Source organism: Lithobates pipiens, unplaced genomic scaffold (assembly GCF_037356315.1).
Source record: "Lithobates pipiens isolate NorthernLeopardFrog02 unplaced genomic scaffold, aLitPip1_a1.2 Scaffold_16, whole genome shotgun sequence".
In the NCBI taxonomy this organism is placed as follows: domain Eukaryota; kingdom Metazoa; phylum Chordata; class Amphibia; order Anura; family Ranidae; genus Lithobates; species Lithobates pipiens.
The window spans coordinates 291,707,124-291,726,401 of NW_027507748.1; the positions used below are offsets into that span (position 1 = coordinate 291,707,124).

General features: G+C 44.7%; 1 protein-coding gene across 3 annotated transcripts in view; it reads right to left on the bottom strand.

The window, feature by feature from the left end:
• The window catches only part of ST7L (suppression of tumorigenicity 7 like), a 266,896-nt gene that overhangs the window by 233,154 nt on the left and 14,464 nt on the right, over positions 1-19,278 (bottom strand). For all 3 annotated transcript variants that reach the window (XR_013274492.1, XM_077481541.1, XM_077481540.1), the window contains exon 2: positions 5,082-5,164. Coding sequence is in view for 2 of the 3 variants with exons in the window: in XM_077481541.1 (XP_077337667.1) it covers positions 5,082-5,164 (83 nt within the window). In the remaining variant the exon portion in view is untranslated. The remainder of the gene's footprint in view (positions 1-5,081; positions 5,165-19,278) is intronic.

A 19,278-nucleotide genomic window follows, 5' to 3' on the forward strand; every position in this document is an offset into this window, starting at 1 on the left:
AGCCGGCTTCCTGGCATTAACCAAAGGAGACACTCCTGAAGGGGATAACCCACGGTCCTTTAGAATGTGGGTTTCAATAGCCAAACCATTAAATTTAGCGTCTGTAAGGTAGGATGGAATACCGGACCTTGTGCGAGAAGGTCTGGCCACAATGGCAGAGTCTAAGGGACTCCTACCACCATCTTTACGATATCAGCAAACCAAGATCTTCTGGGCCACCAGAATCACCTCCTTTCGTTCCTGCTTGATCCCGCAGAGAAGGCGCGGAAGTAGCAGAACTGGAGGAAATGCAGACTAATGAGTCTGTTCCTCATGCCAGCAGATTCCTTGTTCTTGACACAAAGTTGTTGACTTTGTTGCTGAATCTGGACGCGGACAGATCCACGTCCAGAATACCCCATCTCTGTCATATTGCTTGGAAGAAAAATCCCCCGGAAATAACTGTTGGCGACGCAAGTAGTCTGCCTGCCAATTTTCGATTCCTGGAATGAAAAATCGCCAATAGGTAAGGAATGTTGTTTTCTTCCCAGGCTAGAACATGATTCACCTCTTTCTGGGCTGCACAACTTCTCATGCCCCCCTGGTGATTGATGTAAGCCACAGCCGTGACATTATCGGATTGAATCCTGACAGGACAATCCCATAGCCTGAGCGTCCAAGACTCTAGGGCCCGACGCACTGCCCGAATCTCCAAAATGTTGATGGGCAAGGTCCTTTCTGACTTGGACCATCTCACCTGGACAGAATCCTCTTCCAGGACTGCTCCTCAGCCTAGAAGGCTGGCATCCATTGTCACCATTTTCCAAGACACTGGTAGAAACGATTTCCCCTTTTGTAGGTTGCTGGATATCAACCACCAATTTAGGCTCTGACGTACATGGGGGGATAAGCATATTGGAAAATTCAAAGCATGAGCTTTCTTGTTCCAGACAGACAAGGTGGTGTTTTTTAGCAGTCTTGAGTGAAACTGCGTGTAAGGGATGGCCTCGAAGGAGGCCACCATTTTCCCTAGCAATCTCATACACAGCCGAATGGAAGGATTTTTCTTTGCTTTGACCAGTTGAATTAGTCCTATAATGGAACTGATTCTTGTCTGGGGTCAGAATACCTTTTTCTGTACATTATTTATGACCAGCCCCAAGTACTGTAATCTCCTTGATGGTTTTAAGGAGGATTTTTCTAGGTTGAGTATCCAACCCAGAGATTCCAGGTAGTTTACAGCTGTGATTAAACTTTGATTTAGACCAGAGACTGAATGATCTATTAAAAGTAGATTGTCTAAATAGGCTAGGACCGTTATGCCCTGAGCCCTTAATCTGGCTAAAGGAGGTGTCAGAATTTTTGAGAACACCCGCAGTGGGGGGGCTAGACCGAATGGCAGGGCCACAAACTGAAAATTAGGATTTTCTATCTTGAAGCGTAGAAATTTCTCGTGAGGGGGAAATATTGGCACGTGGAGATATGCAACCTTGATATTGATCAATGCTAAAAACTCCCCTCCTTGAAAGATGGAAACAACCGCTCGGTTTGATTCCATGCAAAAGGACCGGATATTTAAGTGGCAATTCAGATCTTTGAGATCTAGAATGGGTCTTACCTCTCCATTTGGTTTTGGAACCGTGAAAAGGTTTGAATAAAAACCTGTGCCCTGTTCCTCCAAGGGAACCTCTGATATCACCAACTGGGATAAAAGATGGTCCAGAGCTAGAAAGAGAGAGACTTATTTTTCTCTGGATCCCTGGGAACGTTTGATCTTAGAAAAACGAGGAGATGGAAACTCTCAGAACTCTAGTTTGTAACCCAGAGAAATTGAGGAAGCCACCCATCTGGGGTGCCCCTTCATAAGGAGGCTTTAGCATTCTGTTTTGTGCGCTTTCTGCCCCAAGACCTCTTTTGACCCTGGTGCTGCCCTTGGGGTCTTCCCCTTGAACCTGATGGTGGAGGCCATCGAGACTGCCTAGAAGCTGATGCCCCTGGCACAGGTGAGGAAGCACGCTTAAAAGGAGAAATGTTTAAACTTCTTCTTTACTGGTAAAAGAGAGCTTTTCCCATTAGAGATCATTTGGATGTATTTATCCAAATCGTCCCCAAATAGCCGTTCACCATGAAAGGGGAAACTGGCCAAGAGTTTCTTACACAGTGCTTCGGCTGACCAATTTTTCAGCCACAGGACTCTGCAAAAATGCACTAGAATCCTTCATAGTGTCTACTGTGAAACATAGTGTGTCTGATACACCAGCCCATTGCTGGGCCTGCTGATCAGGCAGAATCTTAAGTATCTCCACAAACTGTTCCTTGACGGACTGAGATACACCAATTTCCACAAGAACCGGATGCGCTACTGAACTTGCTAAAGACATATTGCTTTTAGAAAGAAGTTCCAACTTTTACCAACATCAGTGCATTATCCACCGGACAGATGAGACTCTTGTTCACTGAGGCGATTGCAGCATCAATTGCTGGAACCCCCTATTTCTTATAGAACTCTTCCTCCATAGGATATAGTGTAGAACATTTTCTGGGAGGATAAAATGGGCAGCAAAAAGGTTGAACGAACCAATTTACTAAGAGAGTGTATCAGCAACCTGTCTTGTGATGCTGCTCCCTCTATATTAGGTTCCTCGGAAGAGGATACATTAGTATCTTCCAAATCTCTTCGAAGATCTTCCCGATACCCTCCTCCTTGCACCTCAATATGAGGGTCCTGAGCACTGGATGGGGGATCTGCTACGTTTAGACCCACTATATAGAGTGATCATAGCATCAATCTTCTTTTCCAAATTACAAATGGTAGAAGAAAAAACCTCCTGTGTGATATATATAGGGACTGAAGTGTCAAGTGCTGCTGCAACATCAGTCTCCCTTGACACATCACTCTCAGAGGAGGATGACATTCTTTTGGAGATGGATTTAGCTTGTTGTGAAACTGTTGAGCCCCTAGAACCCTTTGAGGAGTTCCTGGTCCCTCTTCCACTCATAGCCTGAAGCCAAAGCAGACGCACTACCAAAAAGAATGTACACTGCTAGGGTATAGTCCAGCACTACAAATCTGCTATTAATGCCTAGCCTGGTAAAGTAATAATGCGTCAAAGGGGAATGCCTGTGTCACCAAACCTGAAGTAAGCCACCTCTGCTCATGTGTCCCTCCACAGCCAGCAGCAACACACACAGTGCTCTTTTAAAAACTTCCTCCACGTGTAGCCAGTGTCTGATGCAGTTATCCCTGTTAGTAAAAACTTTATGGACCTAATACCAAAAAGTACTGGATCCCAGGTTCCAGCTCTCTAAAAAGAGAAGCATTCGCTAGCAAAACCGTCGGACACGAGGCCGGGTACCATTCCTTAGGCCCACTAAAAGACACTCTGGCCAGATCCGTTCAGCATGGCTAGCCCCAGCAAGGACTGCGTTAGTGGAGCTAAGCACAGCACATCTTTACTCGTGACCAACACCTTAGACACTGGCCAAAAAAACTGGAGGTACTCCCAGTAGTGGGAGGGGTTATATAGGGAGCGCACTTCTGGTCTTAGGGCGTTCCAGTGTCCATCACCTAAAGTTGGCCTATTAACCCACATAGTAACTACTATGGCTCTGTGTCCCCTGATGTAGGAAAAGAAAAGGTATAATGTTGTTTTGGAGTGCACTTATCCTTAAATCAAAGAATAAGAAGTCAACAGTCTCTAAAACATGATAGCAAGAGCAAAGACTTGACCCTTAAAAGGAGAAGTCCAGCCAAAGCTAGTTTGACTGTACTTCTCCTGTGGATGACAGGAGTGCAGTTCATTTTGCACTGTGACTCCTTTTCACCAGAGAGCGTGCTGGAGTCCGCTCTCTGCTGAAGTCACAAATGTCAGTCCAGGCACCCAGAAAATAAAGTCTGGATCAGCCAGGTGCCTGGACTGACACCCCGCTCAGCCTCTTGGCGAACCGCTGAGAGCCTGAGCTGGCTGCCCCTGCCCCTCCACAGCCCATTGCTCTAGTGAGCGAGGAAGGGAAGAGCAGAGAGCTGTGACTGACAGTCTGCAGCTCTCTGCTCAAGGATCTCTGAAAACCAAGTGATCATCAGTGTTCGATTGCTCGGTTCTCAGTGCAGACGCATTGGGGGACAGAGAGACGGAAATGGCTATTTTTGTCTTTGTTGAAAATTTCGATTAAATATAATTTTGTTCAACCTGTGATGAGCTATAATCAGAAAATGTCTCATCCATGTCTATGTTTAGTTGGAAATAAATGCTGAATGGGTTCAAGAAAATGCAACTGAAGGAGGAAGTAGTATGTACAAGTGTTTCAGAATTCAATCTGCGCAATCCAATAATATGTGAACCACAACAAAAATAAGTGCTAAAATTTGTGCTAGAAAAGTTGCTGGCTGACACCCATAAATGATTATAAACATACTATACTAAATAAATACCAATACTATACTAAATAAATACCAAAAAATGTAGCGCAACTCTCAAAGAAATGAACACAATATATAAACACAAAAATACGTGCAATAAATAGTCCAATGAATATTTAAACATATGAAAAAATAAAAATCAAGAAAAAAAGCTATCCAACTTGAATCCACTTCAATCACCACTGTGACATGTTATACAAAACGTGAATCCACCGCCCTTGTAGATGAGCCTCTCACCTCACTGCCATGACCGTTGCATTACCAGTAGGTCTCACCACACATCAGCTACTGTCTCCATTGCCTCTTATTCGGATGGATAGATAGATAGGTTGATAGATTTCCAATCCCCACAGCATGCATTCAGGAAGTAAAAGCACACAGACCTAGTGCCTAGGCATGTTTTCTTCATCCTCAGAGAGGGAAAAATGCGTGGCGAGACCTACTGGTAATACAGGTGTCTTGGCAGTGAGGTAAGAGGCTCATCTACAAGGGTGGTGGATTCACCTTTCGTATAACATCTCACAGTGGTGATTGAAGTGGATTCAAGTTGGATATCGTTTTTTTCTCTTGAATTTTTTCTTCATATGTTTGAATATTCATTGGACTATATTTTTTTTAAATATGTACAAGTGTACGACTTTAAACTCAGGCCATATTGTACACAATAACTTACAATACATACCAGTATTAGTCCAGATATCAGGGATGATGTGCCAGTAAGAGCAACATAGAACTTTGGAGTCAATGTACTGATAAAAGCAGACACTAAAACAGAAACACAAGACACATTTATAGGCATTATTTATATAATGAAGTGTTGAAGAACAATATAAAGCAATCTAATTAGTAACAATTACAGATTTTACATTCGGATAACAAATCAGTTAAATGTCTGGACTCCAAGGGGTTGACTAAAACCAGAGTGCAAAATCTGGGGCAGATCTGCATAGAAACCAATCAGCTTACAGGCTTTTGAAGTTAGAAGCCTATTGGCTACCAAGCACAGCTGCATCCGATTTTGCACTCTCCAATTTTAGTAAATCAACCAAGTATATTTGTGGACAGTGCATCAAGTGGATCCTCGGAGCATAGTGTAAAGCCTCGTACACACGATCGGATTTTCATCTGGCAATTGTGTGATGACAGACTGCCTAAAATCTGACCATTAATATTTTTCATCAGACAATTGTTGAACAACTTTTTGATGGTAGGCTAGTAAATTTTTGGCGGACAACGGTCTGTTGTCAGATTTTCGTATTGTCTGTACACAAGTCAGTCACACAAAGTCCAAAGTACAAACACGCATGTTCAGAATCAATGCTCACCAAACATGACATTAGCAGAAGGTGCCCAAAGGGTGGCGCTCAAGAGCTGAAATTCCACGTAGTACGTCACTTTGTTCATGTTTGTTGGCCGACCACTGTGTGCCTTTAGTATGCAAGAAAAGTTCCCGGCACACACCCTTCGGACAAAAGTCTAAAGCTCTGTTGGCCAACAATCCGATCGTGTGTACAAGGCTTTAGGCACCATTCACACTTGTACAGCTCCAAAAGTTGCAGGACTTTAGAGTGTACCTTTGGTAGAGGTCGACCGATATATCGTCCGATATTTGGCATTTTTTTAATTAATCGGCATCGGCAGATTGTGCTGATAAAAAAGCCGATTACATGTTCAGCACAACTTGCAAAAGACTTCTGTAATAGAAGTCAATGTAAGTTGCCTGAAGACATCAGTGAAGGACTTTCCTCCTCTCTGGGCAGGCTGCCAAGAAAAGATAAAATGTTTCTTCTTCATTGGGCTGAACTCCCTGTGTAGAAGTTCTCAGTTTAACCATTTAAAGACTAAATCTTTTCTGACACTTGTTGCTTACAAGTAAAAATCCAGTATTTTCTGCTAGAAAATCACGCAGAAGCCCCAAAAATTATATATATTTTTTTAGCAGAAACCCTAGGGAATAAAATAGCGGTTGTTGCAATATTTTATGTGAGGCGGTATTTGCGCAGAGGTCTTTCAAACGCAAGTTAACACTTTTTTTTTTTTTTTTTTGTATAAAAGTTTTGAATACCTGTTTTTGTGTATTTAATAAATAGTTTTTTTTTTAATCTAAATTATACATACACGTGAACTGATTGGAGGTTTGTTTTGTTTAATAAATGTGTAAAAAAGTTTCTGCATCACTTATTAAGGCTGCTTTCACACTGGATCGGGCAGGCGTTGACGGTAAAACGCTGCAAGTTTTACCAGCGATTTACCGTCATTTTAGCCCCGCTATTCGGCTGCAATGGGCAGGAGTGGTGGAGGAGCGGTTTACACCGCTCCAAAGATGCTGCTTGCAGGATTTATTTATTTTTTTATTTATTTTTTTTAAACGTCCTGCCAGTGCATCTCCTCATTGTGAAAGCACACGGGCTTTCGCACAGACTGCAGGGGAGCCGTTTAGAAGGCAATTTACAGGTGCTATTTTTAGCCCAAAATCGCCTGAAAAACGCCCCAGTGTGAAAGGTGTCCAACTTACATTGTATGAGATGAAGGGGAAAAAAAGGAAAAAATAAATAAATCGGCCTAACATATCGGCCCAAGAAAATCGGCATCATATATCGGCCGCCACGATTTCTAAATATCGGCATCGGCCAGAGAAAAACCCATATCGGTCGACCTCTAACCTTTGGTACAACTTTGGATGGGTGCGACTTGAATGTAGCTTGTTGTCCCACTGCAAAGTCGGACCCACTGTTGCATGTAAAACATTTGGGTACGACTTTCATGCAACTTTTGAGGATTAACATTGAAGTCTATGACCCTCGAATTGCATGAAAGTCAGACCAAAGTAGTGCATGAACAACTTTGACTTTGCTGCAACTTTAGGTTGCACATATATGAATGGTTATCATTGGAAAACATGGGATACGATTTGTCGCACAAGTGTGAATGGGGTGTAAACGTACAATTATACCAGTCTGAAGCTGCCTAACATAAAGGCCCATTCACACTGCATGAACAGCTGCCAAAGAGCAAGCCGCAGCTCTTTACCTGTCTGCAGTAGGGGGCGGTATTGTGCATAAGTTAGTGCATCACACATTTTTTCTTTTTTTTTTCTTTTAACGAAAGTACACTTTATTCATGCTACTGTATAGCTGTGCGATGCACTGCTGTATACAGACTTGCGATTCTGTACAGCACGCTGCAATAAAATGTCTGCGCTGCTTTGCCGTGTAAATAGGATACACAGAAGACAATAATAATATTCTGGGTGGCACAGTGGTGTAGTGGGTAGCACTCTCACCTAGCAGTAAGAAGGGTTGCTGGTTCAAATCCCAACCACGACACTACCTGCCTGGAGTTTGCATGTTCTCCCTGTGCCTGCATGGGTTTCCTCCGGGTACTCCGGCTTCCTCCCACACTCCAAAGACATGCAGGTAGGTTAATTGGCTTCTGTCCAAAATTGGCCCTAGTATATAAATGGGGACCTTAGATTGTGGGCACCAATGTGAGTGTGCAATGTACAGGCAAAGGGGTAGACACTCGCTCAGGTTGAACTGGATGGACTGGTGTCTTTATTCAACCTTACTAACTATGAAACTATGAAACTATTCTGTGTGTCCTTGCAGTGATCTGCATTTTACAATGCAGTAAAACATTGGTCATCACACATAATGTGAGTTGGCCCTTAATCTAGGCAGATAAGAAAAAAGTTACACATTTTGGAGACTCTATAATCATTATTATAATTAAATACATTGTTAAAAATATAAGCAGTGTAAGTACTAAATTTGACCTGGTATAAGGCTTTTGGCAGTCCCTGTATAGAAGAGTTGAAGTGTCAAATGAAGGAGCAGTACAAAGAGCTAATCAGTGCACATTCTGATAAGAAACATGCTGATAGGAAGGGAAAGCTGAGTGACAGAGGAGTTCATCACTGCACTACCTTTTCTTTCACTGTGCCATAAAAGGCTTAGGCGCCTTTCATGGGATCTGGATACGTTGAGACTGCATTCACACCTGAGCATTTTCAGTTTATAAAAGGCTTGTAAAATGCCTGAAAAACACCCAACAAGCAAAATCCCCTTCATTTCAATGGCACCTGTGCACATGTGAGCGTTTTGTCACCTGAAGCAAAATGCTTGAAAAAATGCCAAAAACTCAAAAAAGTAGATGAGCTTCTTTTTAGGCAGACTACAGGCATTTGCTCTTTTTACAATTCAATTTTTTTTTTTTTTTACAAACCAATATATTTGTAAAAAATACACTAAAACCATTATTAGCAGATAAAAACACAGATAATTTTACAAAATTGCTACTAAATCCCTACTAAATATAAAAGCTTAACCTGTATTAAGTTAATAAATAATTATTTGTAAATTTTAAATTGCGCCTTTTTGAGAAATAGTGAAAATCAGAGGTACGCAAAAGTTTTAGAAAATCTGGGTTTTCCTTTTTTACTTACAGATTTCAGAATTTGTAAAGGACCCCCCAAACAATACATTTTCTGAAAGTATATGGCCAGTAGAATAAAAAGAAGGTGCTACTGATTTTTAAGACAGCACGATATTTGCGCAAATGTTTATCAAAACAATATTTTCTCTAAAAATACACTAAAATCATTAATAGTGCACATAAACACAACATAACAAAATTCCTGCTAAATTGGTACTAAAGCATCATTCACATGTGGCATACTAAAGTGTATGCCCACAGAGGTCCATGTTTACCCACACAGGGATGCAGTGGTGTTCCATTCATCCCCGTACAGGCAGTCCCATTGATGTTAATCTGATACCCATGTGGGTGTGGGTACATAACCCCAAACACAGGCAGTGTGAGCTCAGGGACATGCATGCGGACCTACATGGATGTAAAATTGGGAGCAATGGCTCTGTTCGTGCAGGTGCTACATTCCATCGATGGGGCTGCCTGCACAGACGCAGGGAACACCTGTGCATCCTTGTAAAGGTACACTGAATGTAGGGGGGAGCGCCTCCCAACCCGAATTTCACCCCCCCCCCCCTCTCCCCAGCCTGGCAGCTCATGGAGATCTGTACAGGGAAAAGCTGCAGATGACGGGAGGGGAAACAGAGATGCCGTTTGTAGAGGCCATGGATCGGGGTGCGGGGCAGTTGGGGGGGTGATCTGAACAGCAGGGGGACACATCTGGATCCCCCCAACCCCATGTAGCACCTGAAGCCGGCCGGAGCAGCAGAGGAAGGATGCCGCCTAATGATGTTCGCTGCGGGGATCCAGTGGAGGGGGAGGGGGGAAGAAGGGGATAGGAGAGGAAAGGGAGGCAGTTTAAGATGAAAGGGAGCAGCGGGGAGTGGCAGGGGACGGTCACATTAGGAGTTAATAACTTTGATCAGCCGGTTGTAATTGGCTGATCAGATTTTTAGAATTGTTCAACAGAGTCTGCTGTACAATTCCGATGTAAGTTTATTGTCATTGAAGTGACCATAAGCTTATAGCACAGGGAGAAATGACGTACGTATGCCGTATGGACTTGGCCACCTGCAGGCACTTCTGTAGGTCTTTATGGTGTATGCACTTGGCAGTGAAAGGGTTAAACACTTCAGCTCATTGAACAATGAGTAGAGTTCCTGGTTTGCCAGCACAGCCCCGGGTAGTACCAAGCTCAAAACCTTTCACTTATGAACAAAGTAGTTTACTTCTGTGTGAGCTTCATAGGAAAAGAAATACAATTGTTGATGATGTTGGTTTAACATAGGACCCAAATGATATATCTGCATAGAGAAAATTAAACACATAATTTAGTTACCCCAGCAGGTTTGCACAGTTGAATCACAAGTGTCAGATAAAACAGCGAGAATCTGAATTTTATTTAAAGTGAAACTTCAGTCAGATCTTTTGTTTCGTTTGGGACAGTGTATCCTAAGTGGCTTACTAACCTTCACTTTTGGAATTGCTACTTGCAATGTAGCATTTAGCCTAGGTTCACACTGACAGCCGAACTCGCAACATTTCATTCCCACATGTCAGTCCCACTTCAGGGGCGATTTCAGAGACATCTGTGTGGATTCTATTGAAAATCGCCAAAAGTAGTACAGAAACTACTTTTGGGAATCAATGCAGTCCGTGATTTTTTATTATTATTATACTCGATTCATATAGCGCCAACAGTTTACGCAGCACTTTACAATGTAGAGGGGTGGACAGCACAATTACAGTACAGTTCAATACAGAAGGGACGGGAGGGCCCTGCTCATGCAACTTACATTCTAAAAGGGAGGGGTGGTGGTATAAAAGGTTATAGATGCAGGGAATGATTTGATGGGGGTGGCTTGGGGACAGTTGTTAGGTGGGCGTGGGATAGGCTTCCCTGAATAAGTGAGTTTTCAGGGATCTCCTAATGGTGGGCAGGTTAGGGGCTGATCGGATATACTGGGGCAGGGAGTTACAGAGGATGGGAGAGGCTCTGGAGAAGTCCTGAAGGCGAGCATGAGAGGAGGTAACAAGGGAGCAGGAGATCCTGGGAGGAGCGGAGGGGGCAATTTGTGCGATATCTGCAGATGAGGTCAGTGATTTAGCTGGGGGCGATTGTCATTGGCCTTGTTTATACGCAATTTTGTGGATGGACTTGTATGTTGTGGTTAGTATTTTGAATTTTATACGGTGAGGTAGGGGAAGCTAGTGAAGGGATTGGCAGCAGTCATAGATCGGTTAGTGAGGTGTATTAGTCTAGCAGCAGCAGCATTTATAATAGACTGAAGGGGGGATAGCCTGCGTAAGGGTAGGCCATTAAGGAGAGAGTTGCGATAGTCAAGGCAGGAAAAAAAAATCAAGGAGTGATTAAGTGATCTGCTTGGAACCAATTAGCGCCCTGATGTGCTTGGCTTCTGGCCATGGCGATGTACCCTCGGGTATGGAGGCGTTGGCTTACGCAAAAATCAAACAAACGATTACCCACTTACGCTCTTATGCAGAAAATCTGGAATAAACTTCGACAACTGCAGGGGGTGGAGAGCTTCACTGAGTACAGCCCAATATGGGAGAATAGGCACTGTGAGGAGCTACTATTGCTGGATTGTGGCGCTCGGTGGAAGAGATATGGGGTTACGCATTTGGGACAAATCTTTACAGCAGGGAGGCTTACTCCCTTCCCCGATTTGAGGGAGAGATTTCACCTCCCACAGTCCATGCTCTTCTACTACCTACAACTTCAACATGCAGTGAAGGCGCAGGCTGGGGGGACCCCGTGGACTCTTTCACCGACCCCGATCTTCCGATCTATGGCTAACGTATCACAGTTCCAGGGCTTTATCTCTAGAACTTACTCTATGGTCCTTACTGCTTGCCTCGGAGGCTCTCCGCAGACGGCACTAACTAAATGGAAGAGGGATTTTGGTACATTTGAGGATGAGCAATGGGAGGAGGCACTACAGGCAGTACAATATTGTTCGGTAAATGTGGCCCAGCGGCTATCCCAATTATATATTGTGCTCAGAGTACACTATACTCCTGACAGAATGTTTAGGATGGGGGTGGGACAGGACTCAGGCTGACCCAGAAACGCGAGAGATTACGGGGATTAGATCCACCTGCTGTGGAGATGCCCCAAACTGCACCTATTCTGGACAGGGGTACTGGACACTATTAACAGAGTGTTTCAGACTACCATACCCTCAGACCCGAAACCGTGTCTACTCGGGATCCTAGACGACGTTTCCATGGGGAACAATAGTAGACAGGCCATGGCCAGGGCCCTGTTCCAAGCACGAAAGACGATTCTTTGGCATTGGAAAGCGACCGAACCTCCGGCACTGGGGGAGTGGATTGCCCAAATGGGGGACACCATTAGGATGGAAAAGTATATTTTTCAACATAGAGGGGGACAAAGAGGGTTTGAGAAACTCTGGGGACTCTGGTTGGATACTCCCGGCCTTTCTCTGGTCGATCTGGTCATGGACAGACTGCTGAGATAAAAGCATGGGAAGAGAGATTTGAGTTGGGGGGGGCACTAACTGTTAAGACACCCACTGTAGGCAATTTTGTATGGATGAATCGAGGCACAGCTAGGATACACGGTGTCAATATCTAAGGTGGTTGGGACGATATGGCATGAGAAGTTGTGAAAAAAAAGCTTGAATATTTCTTTTGTAGAGGTGAATAAGTTTATGTGCTGTGACAAGAATCTATGCTTGAGATGTAAGCTGCAAGTTGTACTTTGTTATTTAATAAACTTTCTCTGATTTAAAAAAAAAGGCACATCGGATTCCAGGGTCCTTTTATGCGAGCCATTCAACATCTGTACACAAATCCCACAACCCAGGTCAAGACTCTTTGCCCTTTCCTGGATTTTTTCAGTAACCAATGGGACCCGTCAAGGGTGCCCATTATCCCCTTTGCTATTTGCTCTCTGCGCGGAGCCACTGGCGGCATCCATCTGCAGAACCCTGACATATGCGTGGTGATGGTCAGGGGGCGGGAATTCAAATTGGCATGATTCGTAGACGACATCATTCTTACCCTCACCCAGCCCAGAATATCACTGCCCAACCTGCATGTTGAATTGGATAAATACAAAGTCCTATCTGGGTATATAATCAATACGTCCAAATCAGAGGCGCTCTTAACTTACCTGACGCAGAAAGACAACACCTACAGCAATGCTTCCCATACCACTGGAAGACCACAGCCCTTAAATACCTAAGGGTCCAAATCACTCCGTCGTATTCGTCCCTAACTCCCCCCCCCCCCCTTCAAACACATAAGGGACCTCTTACATAGATGGAAAGCACACCATATTTGCCTTCTAGGCAGGATAGCGACAGTATCTGATGGGCTTTGTCTGGAACGATAAGAAGCATAGGATACCTCGCTCGGCGATGGTGGCCTCTCGCCAGGACGGGGGACTAGCGTTCCCCGACCTCTTGGTTCCCCCAGAAATCGTTTAATAAATGGACGGAATTAGAGAAGATTTGGCTGGCTCCCACACACCCAAACAATTTGCTCTGGAGTGCAAAGGCAGAGATAGACCCAGAAAGACTCCTGGGATCGAGGTCCCTACTTAAATCTCTCTGGCGCAAGCTCTCACGGACCTATAAGCTAGGCTCGGAGCAATCACCTCTAACCTCCTTTCTGTATAATCCTGACTTACCAGCTGGCCTTACGCGTCAGATGTCTCTTCCTTGGATCACACGGGGCCTCTTTCACTTCGGTCACCTGATTGACCCTAGATCCCGTAAATTGTTATCCTTCATCCAACTCCAAACAACTCGCCAGGTGTTTTATGGCTATCTGCAAATACGGCACTACGCCCAGTCCATAACTCCAGGCCTCCGGTTCTCGGCGCCATCCCCCTTCGAGAGCATTGTTATGGAAGGAACAGCACGTCGAGGCTTGATATTTGATATCTACCAGCTGCTCAACGCCCACTCTATAACCAGTCAGGGCAAACACGGATATATGCTCCGATGGGTGAGGGCGCTGCGAGAGGAGATCCCGGAAATGCATACAAAATTCTGTACTTTTAGTACATGACCCCAGATGTGCTACATGCCATATATCAAACTAGCTCAGACAAATGTTGGCGCTGCCGTGGTGACAGAGGTACCCTCCTCCATATATACTGGGATTGCCCCAAAATAGCACCATTTTTGAAGGACAACCAGCTTCTGCTGACACGTCTCCTGGGGACCCAGATCCCCGTCCCCAAAAAATTTTTCTACTAGGAGTCTCGCCCCTATGGATCTCTAAGCCCTCCAAAAAATTACTGAGACACATAATTACAGCGGCAAGATGCCTAATAGCGCTCCACTGGAAGCGACAAACAGCCCCCCCCCCCCCCCCCCCCCCTGGAAGACGTGTATGCAAGAATCAAAGATTTGGAAAACATGGAAAAGGATGACAGCCAGACTGCAAGATAGGTTGGAAATGCACAACATGGTCTGGGGGGAGTGGCTTCACCATGAGGATCCGCCCTGAGCCGAGAGACGGACACCCGTCTCTGCCCCCTCCCCCCCCTCTTTCTTCTCTATTCTTTTTTCCTGCTCTCCATTTCATATGTCAACCTCTCTTCTCGACCAGCCCCCCCGATTTTCTTTGGCACTGGAGACAGTCGATGGCAGACTATTCTCAATGTCAAATACTTTCAGCAAGTTGTCGAGCATCTATAACCACTAACTAGATTGCTTTGAAATAACACTACGTATGTACCAGCTGAATGTTTGCCATAATACTGCAAGTGAAATACAATGCATGGGCTGTGTACAATTACCTTTTAAAAATATCAATAAAATGATATTTGAAAAAAATTAAAAATAAATAAAAAAAGACAATACACAATACAAGCCCATGGATATAGATGTTGATACACATGCAACTGCACATATTTCCGCCAGGCACAAAAAAATGTGCATCGCTTTTGCAGCTGCATGACAGTGTCATAAATTCCTAGTGGCAACTCAACGCACATTGCTAACATGCGTGTGAACTCTCATATAAAGGCATGCTTTAAGACCACACCTTTCACACTACACCGCCCATTGCGTCAGCGGTAAAACGCCGCTAAAAATTTAAAAAAGATTTGCGGCGCATTTTGGCCACTAGCGGGGTGCTTTTACCCCCACTAGCGGCCGCGAAAGGGTTAAAACCGCCGGCAATGGCGGCGTTTTGCCGGCGGTATTACAGCGCTGCCCCATAGATTTCAATGGGGAGCAGCGGTGGAGGAGAGGTAAACACACCACTCCTTCACCGCTCCAAAGAAGCTGCTGGCAGGACTTTTTCTGAAGTCCTGCCAGCGCACCGCTGTAGTGTGAACGCCCTCGGGGCTTTCACACTACACACAATGGTGCAGCTTCTTTAGGGCAGATTGCAGGTGCTATTTCTTACGCTATAGCGCCTGCAAAACGCCCTGGTGTGAAAGGGGTGTCAAAGTGCCATGGGGGAGATTTACTAAAACTGGTGCAGCTGTGCATGGTAGCCAATCAGCTTCTAATTTCAACTTATTCAATTAACCACTTGCTTACTGGGCAGCTTTCTTTTGGTTTCTTTAATCACTGCTGGGTTTTTTATTTTTTTGCAAAAAAAAAAAAAAAAAGGGCCAAACATTTTGGAAAAAAAATAAATAAACGCTTCATAATTTGCTATAAAATTTGAAAACAGGTAATTTTTCTCCTTCATTCATGTGCACTTATGAGGCAGCACTGATAGGCTTCACTGATGGACAATGATAAGGTGGCACTGATGGGTGGCAAGTAAGAGCAGCACTGATTGGCAGCATTGATGGACACTGATAGGTGGCACTGGTGGGCACTTGCAGATGGCACTGATATGCACCTGTAGGGGCCACTGCATAGTAGCAGTGTCTCTCCCTGTTTGGGACCGATGTCCCTCTGTCAGAAGCCAATTACTGATCTTCTGTTTACATCACATGATCAGCTGTCATTGGCTGACAGCTGATCACGTGGGGAGGGACCAGGTAATCCTCCGATCTGTGATCAGCCAAGTCTCACCGTCTCACTGATCACAGAGCGCGTAGGCAGCTCATGCACAAGAGGACATCTATTGCTACCGTCAACTGGCTATAGCGCAGGCGGGAGGTGGTTTTGCTTTGACAATAAAATCTACGAGCTAACTTGTTTCTATGCAGAGATGCACCAGATTTTTCACTCTCCAGTTTTAATAAATCAAACCCCATGTGTTTTGGTGTGGCACAAGTAAAAAAAAAAAAAAGGTGCTTGCATATCTTTGGAGTAATTTTCACATCAAAGAACAGCTTATTAAAATGAATGAATGGGCTGCGCTAAACCTGATTCACCAAAGCATGCATGCACCTGCATGCTGTGAATGAAGCCTTGGGAACATAACATAGAAGTAAAAAAAGTACAATATTAATAAAAACACATTTACTCTACAGTACAGATTACACTCAATCAGAATTATATTTTGTTCTTGAGCTACTGCAATTTGTGCAATTTTTTTTATGCAATTTTAAAAATACAATTATTACTAACTATAATTATTTTGCAGGCGTTTTGCCAATGCATGGGGGTGCCATGAAGAATTATCGGCACCCCTGCATGTCTGCTAAAGAGCAGCGCATTTGCCTTCCGCATCGGGAACGTGTGCAATTTTGAGAGAATAGAACTAAAGGCAAACCTTTTCTTTGGACAGAGGTAACGGATGGTTATAAGCCCCGTCAATATATATATATATATATATATTTTTTTTCATTTTGCTCCATTGAGGAGATTTCCCTTCACTTCCTGTCCCATAGTCGAAACAGAAGCACAAAGAAATTCCCCTGAAGGGAGGGAATCCCTGATTGACACCAAAACTAGTGTCCATTTTGGAAGAATTTCCCTCTATTCCTGTTCTGGTGACAACCCAAACTTTAAACTTTTTTCCCCCACTTTCAGTGATAACAGTAAACAGGACAAACAGAGAGGGTGAACTCCTTTAAAGGGGACACAGACAGCAATAAAAACAAAGTTCTCTATTCTGTCCAAAAACTTAATAAAAAAAGCTTCACCTAAGTTATACTTTAACATTTTACAGCTGTAAAGCATACAAACATTTGCACAGAAATCATTTAGTAGATGGTATCACATCTGTGTGAAATTAAGCAATATACAAGCAGATTACACACTTCAAATACAGTTTGGCACAATTCTTGAAAACTGCCACCCTTTGAGTTCACTAGAATTTCTGCATTTGAACTTTTTATCAGGTAATGAAAATAAAATAAACAGTTTATGGCCCTCCACCGCAACACATTTTACAAAGTGACAGTGCATAAAAGAAGAAGTAAATCCTGATGGGTTTTACTTCCTATTTTTCACCCTTGTAAAGTAAAAGCATAATGGGCTAGTATGCATTGCGTACCAGCCCATTATGTGCCACTTACATGCAAATGAAGCCTACGCTGTCCCAGTTGGTGACCGCATCCATCTTCGCCCTTCTTCCTTTCGGGGCCATCAGTCATGGCACTTGTGAGTGAAGAAACGGTTTCTTCACACCGCGTGCGCCAACTATGTTATCGGCGCACTACAAGGTAAATCTCTCCCAAATGGTTTGTTTAGGAGATATTTCCACTACCTGTAGGTAAGACTTATTCTAGGCTTACCTATAGGTAAAAGTGACAATCAGGGGTTTGCAATCACTTTAAAGTCTCTATCCTTACAGCAGAATTGGTGCTGCATCGTGTATCATCTATGCATTTTGTGCATGCCGCATTTGCGTGGGCACGGCAGCTTATCAAAATGAACGGGCTGCCATGCACCTTTTCAAAGTATTTTTGACCAAGCGATTCCCGCACATTTCAGGAAAGCAGTGCGTTTTTACTGCAATTCCCCCACTCTCAGCCAAACGTTGAAGTGTGAACCTAGCCTTAAAGTGGAATTCAAGCCACCATCTATTCCTAAAAATGCTCCCTTCCCCCTCCTTACACCAATTTTGACTAGCCGGTGTCAGGGGTCTCCAAATTACGGCCCTCCAGTTGTTCAGAAACTACAATTCCCATCATATCTATATATGTCAGAGTTTTACAAAGCATCATGGGACGTGTAGTTCCACAACAGCTGGAGGGCCATATTTTGGAGATCCCCGTGTTAGGTGGTCCCTGGAATTCTACTTTATTTTTTTGCAGAGCAGATTAGGCGTGTTTTAGGACACCTTACTAGAGATGGGCCCCGGCGTGTTCGAAATCTCACATGCTTGATCCCGCCAGGAAGCTGACTAATCACAGGCAGTGAGACATTTCCCGGTTTGCGGCTGCACAGGGAGGAGCCCTGTGTCTCAGAGGCTGTCCTGGAAGACGAGAGGAGAAACACTAGATTCTGAGCCATGCTGACCCTATCCTGTCTGCCACCCGAAGGGGACTTAGGACAGTGAGAGTCCCACCCTCCCTGCTGCTGCTGACTGAGGGGCTCATTCCCGCCGGGCTCACCACCCTGGGGAGTTCTGCGCTGTCCACGAGTGGTGCCTGTAGTCCCTGAGTGCGCCCAGGTACAGAGAAAACCAAAAACTGAGTTGTGATAACCGCTGGAACGATCGCTAAAACGATCAGAAAAAATGCTCAGGCTTCAATAAAATGGCCGCTCAGCGTCCAGTACACAGACAAGAAACACAGGAAAAAGGCTGTGAGAGCACATGAGCCATGCTGCCGTCAGGGAACACTGAAATATGTTCAGGCTTCCTGAAAATGTCCGCCAGTGCCTTAAATAGGAATCCCATAGAAAATGGCCACTGAAGCCCAAACAGTCAGCCTGCTCTGCCCACACCTAAAATGGCCACCAAACATCGCCATGAGGTAGAAATAAAAAATCCCCTGCAAAGCCACAGCGCTGCACCATTCCCAGCAGACCCTCACAGGCACCTTTCAGGGGCATACCATACAGGCCCCAGGACCACTGTCATTCAGCCAGGCCCCCCCATGTCAGCTGAGAGCCCACAGAGAGCCCCTATATATCGGCACACACACCGCTCAGCAGTCACATGCAGCATTCTCCCCTGAAGGGGGGAGGGAGGGAAGATAGGGACAGGGGAGAGAAGATAGGCAGGCGAGGGGGCCCCCAAATCGACCTCTCAGGGAATGCCCAGCTGCTCAGCCCCGACAGAACAGGGAGAGCTGTACTTACCAGTCCTGAAGAGCTGGGAGACATTCCATTGTAGCCAACTCCTGATCAGTACAGTGAAGGTTACTGGCCCGGCATACTGTGACGCAGACATCAGTAGCCTGGTCATATGTATGCCCCGCAGCATAAAAGCTCACCAACCACCTCTGGAGCTGAGGTATGTTGTGGCCTGCCGAGCCGTAGCTGCGACCTGCACACGCTCGATGGCAGGACTGGGAAGACTACAAGGATAAGTGAACCAGCCTGTCACCCAGCCAACTGTTGATAGAAGATCACAGGATCATTCATCTTGCG